We start from the raw sequence: 14,584 nt of genomic DNA, 5'->3' as shown, positions 1-14,584 counted from the left end.
CCACCCGGTAAGCTCAAGTTCAGGGGCCCTGCCGCTAGACCTCCCTTCCCCTCCCCCTGACTCTCAATTCCTCCTCTTATTGGCCAAAAGTTTCCGCCCACTTGGGGATGTTGACTTTTCATTGGTCAGTTTCTGGTCACATGATTCTCTTCTCGGGCTGCAAACGAAGGGAAGCCAGCAACAGGTTAAGCTGAAGACCGAACGAAGCAAGAGCTGGGTCAGGTAATGCCTTAGCTGGGAAGGGGTCCACAGATTCCCTGTGACGGGGGTGGAATAAGGAAAAGGGAAGGGGGAACTAATCTAGAAGGAATGAACTGCTTTTGATTTCCGGGCTGGGGGAGGAGGGCCAGGTGCCAACACTAACAAAACAGGAACCCCAGGCAAGTGGCCCTAGATCCTTTGCTTTAGAGGTTTGGAGGCGCAACTGTTAGAAGAGTTTAAATTAACTAGAGACGAGACTTCCTAGCTTTGTACTGAGTGGGAGAGCTCCCCCTTTAGCTGTTTTTTAGAAATAGCAGAAGTCTCTGTCATAATCCTTACAGGAGGTGTTTGTTGAATCCTGCCTGAATGAAAAGAAGGGGGTGGGGGGAGGGAGTGGAGGTGGGTTTTCTTCCAGAAGGTCGATGAAAAGAAAAAGATCTAGAAACACAGCAGGGAAGGGTGGAGATTAGACAGCAGAAGGAACTTCCTAATAAGGCAGTGAGATGCTGGCTTGGGAGAAGAGGGGTATTTTTTTGAATCCTGGGTTAACCTAACCAAGAGAGAGATATCAGGGTTTGGGACCCAGAGTATAGGAGCTTCAGAGTGTCTCCTATTTGGGCCTCATAAGTATTTGTTTTGTTGACCCAAATACCTTTGCTGGTTTCCATGGAGACAGTGGGTCTGACATCACTGTGGTTGCCATGGTGCCTGGTTCTAGAGGACCTGAGCAGGCTGTACACACAGCTAGGGATAAACAGGGACTTCAGCCCAAGCTGCTGCCACTTCCTTCCTGCCACCACCTGTTAACAGCAACTGGGGATGGGGAGATGATGACAATGGCGGGGGCGGAGCCACAAGCGGAAGGCTGAACAGCTATGGCTCTATGGATACTTAGAGATGCATGCCAGGGTGTCCTGTTGGACTTGGTACAGGGAAGTCATTGCAGCCATTCTCCTGTCTCCGTGTGGGATGGGTGCATGTGTCTGGGAGGATGGGCATTGGGAAAGACCTATCCAGGACTTGGATCTTGACTGGCAGGAGCCACAGGAGGTTATTTAGGGCACCACGTGGGACTTGAAAACAGCTCAAACGGAAGGGGATAATGTGGTTGGTTTCGAAGGTAGAACTGCCGTACTGTCCCAGCCTCACTTCCCTTTTCCTGAGTTTCCTTATGAAGTGCTCGGGAAGCAGTCATTTATCCTCTTCTGAAGGATCACAATCCAGTACTCTTGAGAGGTCAGCTCATCTATCCTTCCACCTTTATGCCTGGTCCCAACAGGAGCTGCCTGAGGGAACTGTCTTAGCCTTCAATGAAGGGGCGGATCCCTCTCTTCTTACCCTGCTTTGTGTCAGTCAGGCTTTGGAAACTGGAGTGATTCCCTCCCCTGTCCCTATCAAGTCAGAGCAGATTAACGGGGTGCAGGACCATAGCCCTGATTTTTGTCTATTTTTTGCAAGCTATAAAGTAGTGTATATATACATGATAGTTGCCATAAATCCATTTTCCCAGTCACCTTCAAGTTCCCTAACACCAAACTCTGGCGATTACTAAGAAGGTAAACAGAATTTATAATGGAGCTGAGAGTGATGAGGAGACTTATAAAAGGTGCATCCAGGTGGATCTAAGCTATGCCAGTGGTTCTCAACCCTGGGTGTGCATGAGAATCATTTGAGAGGTTTTTAAAAAGACCCACGCCTGGGCCTACACCCCAACTCAATTGAATCAAAATCTTAGGTGATTCCAATGTGCAACCAAGATTGAGAACCATTGAACTAGACCATACCAAGGACTTATGCTGGGCAAGTGGTGGGACATTTAGGGCTGAAGGAGGCCATCAAGTCTTCCTTTGCAGGACCTGGGGGAGAAGGTAGTGATTGTGTAGGTACCTGGTGTTGTGAAGGGAGGGCTGTGTTGTTTTCCTGCTCTTCTTATTAACAAGGCTTCTTATTGGCAAGTCAAGTCTGTCAACCTTGCTGGGCTTAATCTTCCCTGACTAAAATGTCAGGGGGCTGGACTGGAATTCCCCAGAGCCTTTCCAGCCTATGCTACTTTGACCTTTCAAGGTCAGTTCAGTTTTCCAAGGCCCTGTTGGTCCCTGGAAAAGGCTGGCTTCTCTGTGGCTGTTGGCAGGTTCTGATTTGCAAGGCAAACACTGCTTAGAAGAATTGGGGTATCAGGGAGAGAAGGACTGGAACCAGGCTTGGTTCTGGAGGCTGCTGCCCAGCACTTGAACCTTGGAACCCAGCCAAGGCTGCTTTCTGCATCCTGCCCCTCCTGAAGGGAGCACCCATCCTTAAGAGAGCTTTCTTCTGCAGGTGGCAGCCACAGCAGCCTCAGGGACCTCAGCAACTATGGCCTCCTGCCCAGACTCTGATAATAGCTGGGTGCTTGCTGGCTCTGAGGTAGGAAGAGCAGGCCTGGGAACCATGGGGACAGGGTTGGGGGGTGTTTCTGCAGTGCTGGGCTTCTTTCTTGGTGGGTCCTTTTCCTTAGTCCTGATGGTCACTTGCATCACTTCCTGCTGGCTGTTAGAGGAACTCCAGTAGCAGGAAGAAGGAGATCGGGCCCCAGGGGTCAGGTGTTGGCACTTGGACCATGCTGTGAAGGAAGGGACCAGTTCGGTAAGCCGAGACAAGTAGGGAGGGATTTCGAATGGAGAGACCAATGTGAACAAAGGTCCCGAGGCGATAGTGGGGAAAGCCATGCTGGGGGAGACTGTGGGACACCCATGGGTGATGTGGAGATGTGGATTGGAGCCAGTGTTGGAGTGAGGTTGGGGGCAGAACCTCGGAACCCCTGGAAGAGACCTGAAGGGCCTGGCTGAGGCCTTCAGGCCTCATCCTGATGGGAAATCAACGTGGGGCTTTGGGTTAGAGGGATCAGGACAATCATTGTCTTGGGCAGAGGGTGAAGCCACTGTGCAGCCTGGGTGGGAACAGGGAGAGAGTGTTTTGAACACCCCCTGCAGAAGTCCAGGTAGCAGCTGGTGGGGCAGAAGCCCACTGAGGAGGGAGAAGGGGGCTGGCAGGATGGGGAAATGAGTGGCTAGAGAAGGGATGGCAAAAATTTGTCAAAGGCATCTCTGAGAGTTCCAAGACCTTGCGACTTTGTATATTAGAGCCACCAGGAGGGGAGGAGGGGAGGAGCTTGGTTTCAATATGTTGAGTTTGAGGTGCCCTTGAGGAACCCAGCTGGGAGTAAGGAGTTGACCTTGGGGATGATGCTGGAGCAAGATACATGGATTGAGACTCGCTGGCAGAGGGAAGGCAGGTATGAGCAGGCGGGCACCAGGCTCTCAGAGCCCTGGCCTCCTGTTGAGGTGTCTTTGTTGACAGCTGGGGGACCTTGGGCATGCCATTTCACCTCTCTGTCCCCTCTTGTAAAATGCGGGTCATGATTTTTGCCTTGTAGGAGGGACCATGAGAATAAAAATGTTTTGAAAATGGCAAAGACACAACTAAGATGAAGCATTATTCTCTCTTTTTTTTTTTTTGAGACGGAGTCTCGCTCGGTTGCCCGGGCTGGAGTGCAGTGGCCGGATCTCAGCTCACTGCAAGCTCTGCCTCCCGGGTTTATGCCATTCTCCTGCCTCAGCCTCCCGAGTAGCTGGGACTACAGGGGCCCGCCACCTCGCCCGGCTAGTTTTTTGTATTTTTTAGTAGAGACGGGGTTTCACCATGTTAGCCAGGATGGTCTCGATCTCCTGACCTCGTGATCCGCCCGTCTCAGCCTCCCAAAGTGCTGGGATTACAGGCTTGAGCCACCGCGCCCGGCCTGAAGCATTATTCTCAAAGGGGTAGTTGGAGCCACGGGGTGGTGGCAGGCCAGGGCCCTGTGGAAGGGGAGTAGGCAGAGGGAGGAGGCCAAGGCTGTGTGGCCAGGGCTGAATATTCAGGCTGAGAACACCTTGGAGACAGGCTGTCTGTGGTTGGGGTGGGTTGGGCTTCTGTGAGCAGCTGCTGGGTGTTGGGGGAGTGTCAGGGGCCAGTGGGAAAGGCCAGAAAGGCTTGGGAGATGTAAGTAGTTGTCCAGTTGAGAGGGCAGCTGCAGTGACACCCTGGGAGGCATAACTGTGACCCGTGGGCACCCAGGGAACTTTGTTCTCTTGCCTTCCTCCCACCCTTAATATTATAATATCTGGGTTGTTCATCTGTGGGGAAGGAAGTGCTACTGATCTTGAGGGGAGGGAAATCTAGGCTGTAGCTCACCTCCTGGCAGGGGGGCACCAGGTTTGTGCTGCATCCAGTGCCTTGGTGTGGTGGTGCTTCTCTGTGTAGCGGAAACCTGGCCCCTGAAAGTTCCTCCTCGCAGTGAGTGAGGCTGGGGAATGGCCAAGCACTTGGTGCTGCCTGGAGCCCCTTTTCGGGCCAGCTCATGACTGAACGTGTGTGTTTCTGGGATGTGGACTGGGGCCCCATTCTCGGGTGCAGCCCTTCTCCTTGCACTTCTCCTCCCAGAGCCTACCCGTGGAGACGCTGGGCCCGGCATCTAGGATGGACCCAGAATCTGAGAGAGCCCTGCAGGCCCCTCACAGCCCCTCCAAGGCAGATGGGGAAGAATTAGCTGGGACCATGGATGGAGAAGGTACCAGGCCCTGCTTAGGACGTGCCTTACTGGACAAAGCTATTCTCCATATTTTGGGGTTTCCCAGTTTCCTCAGAGAAAGGGAGACTGGTTCGTTTTAGTTCCTCCGTTAATCTCAGTTGACAAACTCCTTTTCTCATTCCATCTGGCTTTTTCCTGCCCCTTCCAACCTGGTAGGGGCCCGTGGGAGACAAGAGGACTGCATAGGAAATTCAGCTGGGGCAGTGGGTTTTTCTGGGCCTTTTCTCCTACCACAGGGACACTCTTCCAGACTGAAAGCCCTCAGTCTGGCAGCATTCTAACAGAGGAGGCTGAGGTCAAGGTGAGGAGCTTCCCTGTGGGAAGGAAGGGAGGTAGGGAGGGCTAGCAGCTGCTCACTGCTGCATCTGCATTAGGGCACCCTGGAAGATGATGTTTGTGGTGTGGAGTCTCCTGGTCCCGGAGACACAGTAGTCCAGGGAGACCTGCAGGAGACCACCGTGGTGACAGACCTGGGACCAGACACACAGGACCTGGAAGGCCAGAGCCCTCCACAGAACCTGCCTTCAACCCCCAAAGCAGGTGAGAGTCCTCCTTGTCTCTCTTGTCACTCTCCTTCTAGAAGGTATGGGAGAGGGATCAGCCACAGAGGACATGCTCTGGTCCAGGCCCTGGGGCTGAGCACCTTGGTGCTCTCCTTTCTCACCACTACCCCTGGGACATTGAGGCCCAGAAAGGTTGAATGACTTGACCAAGGTCACACTGCTGGTAAGGGGCAGGGCCCACATCTGGTTGACTCTTTCCTCTCTGCCATGGGGGCCTCCTCTTTTCTTGCCTCCAGAATTCAACCCTCATTCTGGAGTCCCTTCCTTGTGCTGGCCCTGGGCCTGGGCAGAGGGAAGATGAGTGGTTACCGCCTATGTAAGCGGCAGATCAGACTGAGCCAAGGTGCATATCAGACCTAAGAGAGGTACAGAAATATAATTAAGGTACTCCCAAAGGAGGGAGAGGCCATTCAGTCAGGAGACTGGTTGAGGGCAAGGGAGAGGCTGGGACAGTGAGAGGTGACATTTGAGTGGAGCCCTGAGCACAGAGTAGGCTTTTGGTACGTAGGGCAGGGGAAAGAGATTATTTTAGGCCAAGGCTGCAGCATCAGCAAAGGAGTGGGGACCACTTGTCTTGTGCTAAGGAGTTCTGTTCCAGGCTTGTGGCAGAGGAGTATAGGAATTGGTCCCTGTTGAGTGACAGGATGGAGGGCCTGGGGGTCATTTAGGAGGCAACTGCACTGGTCAGGAAAAGATGATGCAGACCTGGGCCAGGCACGGTGGCTTGCACCTATAATCTCAGCACTTTGGGAGGCTGAGGTAGGAGAATTGCTTGAGCCCGGGAATTCAAGACTGCAGTGAGCCATGATCATCCCACTGCACTCTAGCCTGGACAACAAAGCGAGACCCTGTTTCTAAAGAAAATAAAAATTGGCCAGGCGCGGTGGCTCATGCCTGTAATCCCAGCACTTTGGGAGGCCGAGGTGGGTGGATCACAGGGTCAGGAGTTCAAGACCAGCCTGGCCAAGATGGTGAAACCCCATCTCTACTAAAAATAAAAAATTAGCCGGGCGTGGTGGCATGCGTCTGTAGTCCCAGTTACTCGAGAAGCTGAGGTAGGAGAATCCCTTGAACCCGGGAGGTGGAGGTTGCAGTGAGCCGAGATCGCGCCACTGCACTCTAGCCTGGGCGACAGAGCGAGACTCCATCTCAGAAAAAAAAAAAAAAGAAAGAAAAAAGAAAATAAAAATAGGCGGCTGGGTGTGGTGGCCCACGCCTGTAGTCCCAGCACTTTGAGAGGCCAAGGTGGGTGGATCACCTGAGGTCAGAAGTTTGAGACCAGCCTGGGCAACATGGTGAAATCCCGTGTCTACTAAAAATACAGAAATTAGCCGGGTGTGGTGGTGCACGCCTGTAGTCCCAACTACTTCCCAGCTACCTGGGAAGCTGAGGCAGGAGAATTGCTTGAACCCAGGAGGCAGGGGTTGCAGTGAGCCAAGATCGTGCCGCTGCACTCCAGCCTGGGTGACAGAGGTAGACTCTGCCTCAAAAAATAAAATAAAAATAAATAAATAAAATAAAATAAATAAAAATAAAAATAGGCTGGGTGTGGTGGCTCACACCTATAATCCTTGCAGTTTGGGAGGCTGAGGCAGGTGGATCACTTGAGCTCAGCCTGGGAACCCCATCTTTACAAAAAAATACAAAAAAAAAAAAAAAATAGCCGGGCGTAATGATGCATGCCTATAGTCCCAGCTACTTGGGAGGCTGAGGTGGGAGGATCACTTGAGCCTGGGAGGCAGAGGTTACGGTGAGTTGTGATCGCATCACTGCACTCCAGTCTGGGCGACAGAGCCAGACCCTGTCTCAAAAAATAAAAATAAATAAAAATTAAAAAATATTAAAAAAAAAAAGAAAGAAGATGCAGACCTGAACTAACGCAGGTACAGTGTGGGTTGTGAACAGGGGTAGACTGTCAAGATGTTTCAGTGTAGAACTGTGAAATTGTCTGGATGTGAGGTGGAAAGGGAGGGCTTAGGTTAGCTAGGTGGTGGCAGCGGTGCCTTCCCCTGAATTGGGAAAACACTAGCAAAGAACCACTTTGCAGGGCAGTGTGTTGAATGTTTGGTCCCAGAGGGAGTGGCCAGTAGGCAGTCAGACATACAGGCTTGGAGCTCTGGGATGTCAAGTCAGGAGTTACACACTAAGGACTCATTGCTGAAGCGGGGTGTCAGTGGTGGTGAGAGAGTTGTGAATATGTGTACAGTGAGAAGAGCAGAGAACCTGAAATGGTGCTAGGGAAACCACCGACTATAGGATCAGGGAAGAGCCTGGGAGGGAGAATGGGAAGGAGTGGCCAGAGAGTTTGGAGGGGACCCAGGAGGATATTAATAGCTGCAGAGGTTTGATGCACGGCACACACTGAGGAAGGAGGATACTTTCAGGATGAAAATGGCTTTTATAGCTTGTACATTGACAGCACTGGTCTCCTGCCTCCAAACTGGGCAGGGGCAGTCATCAATGCCTAGGCAGAAGTGGGCAAGTGGGCAGGGTCTTCATGTGCCCCTCTCTGGGGTCAGGGCTGAGGACCTCCCTCCCTGTGCCTTCCTTTGCTTCCCCTCTCTCCCTGTGTCTTCCCGTCTCTCCAGTCACCTCACTGCCCTGTCCCTGTTCTTTCCCCTAGCTTGGATCAGAGAGGAGGGCCACTGCTCCAGCAGTGAGGATGACACCGACGTGGACGTGGAGGGTCTGCGGAGACGGCGGGGCTGGGAGGCCGGCCCACCTCAGCCCGTGGCGCCCCTGGCTGTGGAGAACCAGGCTGGGGGTGAGGGTGCAGGCGGGGAGCTGGGCATCTCCCTCAACATGTGCCTCCTCGGGGCCCTGGTTCTGCTGGGCCTGGGGGTCCTCCTCTTCTCGGGTGAGTGGTACCTCTGAGGCTGGGGCTTTGGGCTTCCACACTTGCCTGCCCTCCTGCCATGTTCTCACCTTATTTCACCTCACCCCTCTCTGAGGGCCTCATCAGACTCCTCTGTCTTTATCCTTAGGTGGCCTCTCAGAGTCTGAGACTGGTGAGTAGGGAGGGGCCTGGCCTGTGCTGGGGGGTTTTGTGTGTTCTTTGGTTCTCTGGGTCAGGAGTAGGGGTGCTGGGGGCTCACATTTACTTCTCAGTTAGTGGCCTTGTCAGCTGTTCAGGGTGCCCCTTGGCCCTTTACCTCACCAGACCTCTCAGCCACAGGGTGGGTCCTGAACAGGAGTGGTGACTGTGTGAATGGGAGGGTGTGGGGAGAATGGGCTCTGTGTGCCTCAGGACCAGTTTCAGGACTTCCCTTTCCCACAGGGCCCATGGAGGAAGTGGAGCTGCAGGTCCTCCCGGACACTGGGTCAGACCCCGAGCTGCTGGATGCTGTAGGGGACAGGCAGGTATATGTGAATGTCTCCAGAGGCAGGTGGGGCCTGGCTGGGGAGAACCTGGGCTGTGGGGTAGCATGGCATAACAGGCTCTTCTGCCCTCAGGATGGGCTAAGGGAACAGCTGCAGTCCTCAGTGCCTCCTGACCATGTCCCCAGCCTGCAGAACATGGGTCTTCTGCTGGACAAGCTGGCCAAAGAGAATCAGGACATCCGGCTACTGCAGGCCCAGCTGCAGGTGGGCATAGGCAGGAGGGGCTGGGCTAGGGTAACCCACCTAGGCCAGGTGTCTGTCCTAGCATTCTCCCCCAAAAGGAATGTTTCCTATTTACCCACACATCCTGAACCTCCCCTCTCCCACTATAGTCAGGGCATTTTCCCAGTTCTTGGTTCACATCCCTGTGCTAAGGTTTGGGCCAGGGCTAGCATACCTGTTCTACATGGTACATAAAACATACATGGTATCACCTGTGATTGACTGGTGTAGTCTGCCTGGAGCACTGTGTGGAAAAGGATTTAAATAACATGCCAAGTGCCATGATCAGTTAACACTGTTCCAGGTACAGGAAGTGGAAACAAAACCGTGAGAGCCACACATTGGTTATCCTTAGGTGAATCTAGGAAATGTGTGCTTATATAGAGACATATATATATAAATATGTGCCGAGACCCAAGATGGAATTTGGGGATCCCTGTGTCTCATTCATGATGGAGATGGGGTAGAGGATGAAAACCAAATCCTCTGGGTGTTCCAGGCCATAAAAGGGGCTCAGGCCACCTGCTCACTATAATGGAATGGAATTGGCGTAGAAAGCATTGGGGCTATCCTGACAAGAACTCTTTGTGACTTCCTTTGTTCCAAACCATATTCCAGGCCCAGAAGGAAGAGCTTCAGAGCCTTATGCACCAGCCCAAAGGGCTAGAGGAGGAGAATGCCCAGCTCCGGGGTGCTCTGCAGCAGGGCGAAGCCTTCCAGCGGGCTCTGGAGTCAGAGCTGCAGCAGCTGCGGGCCCGGCTCCAGGGGCTGGAGGCCGACTGTGTCCGGGGCACGGATGGAGTGTGCCTCAGTGGGGGTAGAGGCCCACAGGGTGACAAGGCCATCAAGGAGCAAGGCCCCAGGGAACAGGAGCCAGAACTCAGCTTCCTGAAGCAGAAGGAACAGCTGGAGGCTGAGGCACAGGCATTAAGGCAAGAGTTGGAGAAGCAGCGACGGCTGCTGGGGTCTGTACAGCAGGATCTGGAGAGGAGCTTGAAGGATGCCGGCCATGGGGACCCAGCTCATGCTGGCTTGGCTGAGCTGGGCCACAGATTGGCCCAGAAACTGCAGAGCCTGGAGAACGGGGGCCGGGACCCTGGGGTCTCTGCCAATGCCTCAGAGGCCTGGCACCAGAAGTCCCACTTCCAGAATTCCAGGGAGTGGAGTGGAAAGGAAAAGTGGTGGGATGGGCAGAGGGACCGGAAGGCTGAGCACTGGAACCATAAGAAGGAAGAATCTGGCCGGGAACGGAAGAAGAATAGGGGAGGTCAGGAGGACAGGGAGCCGGCAGGAAGGTGGAAGGAGGGCAGGCCAAGGGTGGAGGAGTCGGGGAGCAAGAAGGAGGGCAAGCGACAGGGCCTGAAGGAACCCCCAAGGAAAAGTGGTAGCTTCCACTCCTCTGGAGAAAAGCAGAAGCAACCTCGGTGGAGGGAAGGGGCTAAGGACAGCCATGACCCCCTGCCATCCTGGGCAGAGCTGTTGAGGCCCAAGTACCGGGCACCCCAGGGCTGCTCAGGTGTGGATGAGTGTGCCCGGCAGGAGGGCCTGACTTTCTTCGGCACAGAGCTAGCCCCAGTGCGGCAACAGGAGCTGGCCTCTCTGCTAAGAACATACCTGGCACGGCTGCCCTGGGCTGGGCAGCTGACCAAGGAGCTACCCCTCTGGCCTGCTTTCTTTGGTGAGGACGGCATCTTCCGTCATGACCGCCTCCGCTTCCGGGATTTTGTGGATGCCCTGGAGGACAGCTTGGAGGAGGTGGCTGTGCAACAGACAGGTGATGATGATGAAGTAGATGACTTTGAGGACTTCATCTTCAGCCACTTCTTTGGAGACAAAGCACTGAAGAAGAGGTGGGCAGCTGTGGGGGAGTTGGGTCGGGTGGGACAGAGGCAGTTGGGAGGATGTGAAGAGCAAGGGTCATTAGTTTGAGGATGTATCCCTACTTTTGGTCCCCAGCTGGCTTCCCTTAGAAAAGTCATCCAGGTCCGCTTCCTTTCTTCCCTTGAGGGCAGGAAGCTGCCTATGCCTACCCCAGAGTGGTCCTGAGCAGTCCCCTTTTGGGCGGGGGGATTCTTTCTCCTGAGTTGCCCTGCCCTACCTCTACCTGCATGGCCGAGGGGACGAGGGAGATCCCCATCTTCCTGCCTTCCTGACTGGAGCCTTCATCCTGGGAGACCAGGTTTTCCCCCCATATGCTTGGCAGTGCCTGCTCAAGTCAGCTTCACTGGGAGGAGCAGGGTCCTCTCTCCTCGGGGAACCCATTTTCATCACATAGTATTGTCCGCTAAAGGCCTTTTTCTCCCCACAGGTCAGGGAAGAAGGACAAGCACTCACAGAGCCCAAGAGCTGCGGGGCCCACGGAGGGACACAGCCATAGCCGCCACCACCACCACCACCACCGGGGCTGACACCCTGCTGCACGGTGAATGGCCTTGGCCTGGCCCAGCCCAAGATGCCAGCGTTATCTAACTCCTGGAGGGTAGACTCTGTCCTGGCTTGTTTGGTGTCCTCAGATATCTTTCACACAGTAAAGCAAAATCACCAGCCCTGCACTGATGTCACTTTATCTAGAAGAAGGCCTTAGCTGGACCTGTTTCCGTCTATGCAAATGTATGCAGATACTCCAGGCCCTGGGATGTGGGCTTGTGTTTTGTCACTGTGAAGGGGGAGATGGGAGAGGAGCCTGTTTTGGGGTGGGGTGTGGGGAAGGCAATCTGATTCTGAAGCTAAAGAGCTTTCATCCTCTTGTGTGTATGTCCCCAGAGTGGGCCCCTTTGACCCACATGCTGACCGGTGCCTTGGGATTTGACTACAGTTGCTGGCTCGAGGCCCAGCACGAGGACTTTCCCTGGGGTTTTGCTGGGTTTGGAAGCAGCTGTCCCCAGGGGGTGAAGTCCCCCTTTTTTTAACCCCTGCTTCTCTCATGGCCTCACCTCCCTATGTGAACTGTAGACTCAGATCCCAATAAAGTGCTGTTGCAGCTATGATGCTGGGTGGTTTCTAAGCACGGGGGACACCCCACACCCTCTGCCTGAATGGGTGGGTCCATCCCAGGCACTGGTACTTCCCTCCTTGTCCTGTATCCCCCTTTGCCCTTGCCTTGCCCTTCCAACAAACTCTAGGCTCTTGAGAAGCTGACACTTCTCCTTTTGCTCACAGCTGCCTTGGCCGCACCCCTGGGAGATGTAGCAAATTGAGTGTGGGTTTTGGAGTCTGAGTCTCGGGCTCAAATCCAGGCTAAGTGATCTTGGGCAAGTTAATCTCTGGGAACTTTGGGTTTCTTATCCTCAAAAAAGGCAATGGAAGGGCTGGGGAAGAGATTAAATAAAGCAATGCAAGAAAAATGCCTCTCCTGTTTTGGGCTCTCAAAAATTACTGCCTTCTTTAGGGAAGGGTGTGGAGGAGGGAAAAGAACCCAGGCCCAGAAGGAAGAGCTTCTGGGGCTGGGGAGGTGAGGGAGCCACTAGGTGGCACCCTGGCTCCACATTTGCTCCAGACCTTGCCTCTCCCACTACTCACTGTCCCCAAAATCTCAGACCCTACCTCACTCACCCCAGGGCCTGCTCCACTGGCCAGCCCTCCCAAGATGACCAGATTCCCCTTGGCTATTCTCTAGGAAGTCCTCCCTGAGATCTAACCTCAGTCCCTTCGGCAATACACTGGGCTTCTTGACGATCTTGGAAATACCCAGGATGTACAGGGGACAGAATAATGTGGTGTGACTACTCAGGCAGGAGGGGATGGACTATAGGTTCTAGAAAGGGCTGTAACTGATGTCTGTGTTATTTAGCAAGTGAATATGTAACACTATTTAAGGGCTTAAAGGTATAGCTCATTGAATTCATGGGTGGGACAGGGGTTAGGGCAGGCTGGGGATGGAACAAGGACCACTAATTCAGCAAACATTTATAAAGTCTATTGTGTACCAGAAACAGAGAGGCACTGTGAATACAGAGGCACCTTAAGAAGCCTAAAGTTGGGTCGGGTGCTATGGTACATGCCTGTAATCCCAGCACTTTGGGAGGCTGAGGCGGACGGATTGCCTGAGCTCAGGAGTTCGACACCAGCCTGGGCAACATGGTGAAACCCCATCTCTACTAAAATACAAAAAATTAGCCGTGCCTGGTGGCAGGCGCCTTTAGTCCCAGCTACTCGGGAGGCTGAGGCAGGAGAATCACTTGAATCTGGGAGGCAGAGGTTGCAGTGAGCCAGGATCGTGCCACTGCACTCCAGCCTAGGCGACAGACCAAGACTCTGGCTCAAAACAAAACAACAACAACAACAATAAAAAACTAAAAAAGAGAAGCCTATAGTCCAGTGGAACCTGCTTTCTGCAGCAGGAGTAACTGCAGTTAGATCTAAGGAAGAACTTTCAGGCAGAAGATCGGTGATATGGGCTGGGGAGGCTTTAGGATTTGGTACCCAGGACTATGAACCACTGCTCCTCGAAGAAGCCTAGTTTTATCCTCTTCATGTCGCTCACCTTCTGTAGGTGCTCAAAATTCTTGCTGCCTGAACAGCTGACTGGTAAAGTTGGGTTGCTGAGAGAGAGATTCAGGCTAGAAGGTAGGTAGGATTCAGTGTCCTGGGGCAGGTGGCTGGGCCTGGGAAAGGGGATGCAAACTGGCCTACTTGGGTTCCCAGAGGGTGGTGACTTTCACTGTGGCCCCTTGGGGCTTCTCAGTTTGTTTCTTTCTTTTTTTTTTTTTGAGATGGAGTCTCGCTCTGTCACCCAGGCTGGAGTGTAGTGGCACCATCTCAGCTCACTGCAAGCTCCACCTCCCGGGTTCACGCCATTCTCCTGCCTCAGCCTCCCGAGTAGCTGGGACTACAGGTGCCTGCTATCACGCCGGGCTAATTTTTTGTGTTCTTAGTAGAGATGGGGTTTCACCGTGTTAACCAGGATGGTCTCGATCTCCTAATCTTGTGATCTGCCCGCCTCGGCCTCCCAAAGTGCTGGGATTACAGGCGTGAGCCACCGCGCCCGGCCCTCTCAGTTTCATTTTTAGGGCTCATTTCCTTCGTTTGCATAACGAACGCTCAGGGAGGCTGCCAGGTTCCCCTAAGCCCCCTCCTCTTCCTTACCCACTCAGGAAGTAGATTTGCTGAGCTGGAGGTTTCTGAAGCTGCTGAATCAGGAAGAAAAAGAGAGCCATGAACCCAAGGGGTAGGTTAGGGAGGGCCGGGGTGCCAGTGACATTGGCTGCTCTGATCGCCCACTCTCTGGGATGCCCCTGGGAGGCGATTCTCATACTCATCACAGGCCACAAGGCCCTTCTCTCTAACACACCCATGCAGCACTGGTAGGGGGGAGGAGCCCAGGGTCCAGGTCTTCAGATGATCTCCTGACGATGGGTCCAGTGTGTAGAGATGAGTCCAGTGAGGCTAGAGCCAGGAGACAGCATTCCCTCTTTCCCACAGGGCTTGGGGATAGCTCTGGCCTGGGAAGGGCTTGGGGGAGCCTGTGGGTAGACTCACTGGATTCCGCCACGTGTCCGTTTGGCCTCCCAGGGTTTGGGCTGGGCTTTTCCAGTTTCAGCACTTGGCATTTTTAGCACTTGGCTTTCTGCCTTTCCCTCTGGGAGCTTTCCCAGCTTGCCCAAGTAGGGCC

General features: G+C 53.8%; 1 protein-coding gene across 5 annotated transcripts; it reads left to right on the top strand.

The window, feature by feature from the left end:
• Positions 1-120: 120 nt before the first annotated feature.
• On the top strand, positions 121-12,320 carry PBXIP1 (PBX homeobox interacting protein 1). 5 transcript variants are annotated; one of them, XM_017867715.1, is made up of 11 exons: positions 121-222; positions 2,518-2,604; positions 4,660-4,786; positions 5,044-5,108; positions 5,182-5,347; positions 7,994-8,227; positions 8,355-8,378; positions 8,648-8,730; positions 8,824-8,955; positions 9,592-10,823; positions 11,282-12,320. In XM_017867715.1, the coding sequence occupies exons 2-11, from the start codon at positions 2,554-2,556 to the stop codon at positions 11,379-11,381; spliced, it is 2,214 nt and encodes a 737-aa protein (XP_017723204.1). In that variant the 5' UTR covers positions 121-222; positions 2,518-2,553; the 3' UTR covers positions 11,382-12,320. The 5 variants fall into 5 exon arrangements, with proteins under 5 accessions (XP_017723204.1, XP_017723205.1, XP_017723202.1 ...); XM_017867713.1 differs by lacking the exon at positions 121-222 and adding an exon at positions 871-1,133; XM_017867717.1 differs by lacking the exon at positions 121-222 and adding an exon at positions 2,735-2,823 and having other exon boundaries at positions 2,512-2,604.
• Positions 12,321-14,584: the final 2,264 nt, after the last annotated feature.

This window comes from Rhinopithecus bieti, unplaced genomic scaffold, assembly GCF_001698545.2.
Source record: "Rhinopithecus bieti isolate Rb0 unplaced genomic scaffold, ASM169854v2 scaffold_4129, whole genome shotgun sequence".
Lineage (NCBI taxonomy): Eukaryota > Metazoa > Chordata > Mammalia > Primates > Cercopithecidae > Rhinopithecus > Rhinopithecus bieti.
This window is presented reverse-complemented; position numbering and strand designations above follow the sequence as displayed.

Excerpts from the sequence above, each read along its gene's own strand:
- PBXIP1 (XM_017867713.1), top strand. The coding sequence starts at position 1,077 with ATGGCTCTATGGATACTTAGAGATGCATGCCAGGGTGTCCTGTTGGAC. Across the intron at positions 1,134-2,517 it reads TCCTGTTGGACTTGGTACAG|GTGGCAGCCACAGCAGCCTC; the intron begins GGAAGTCATTGC and ends TTTCTTCTGCAG. Across the intron at positions 2,605-4,659 it reads GGGTGCTTGCTGGCTCTGAG|AGCCTACCCGTGGAGACGCT; the intron begins GTAGGAAGAGCA and ends TTCTCCTCCCAG.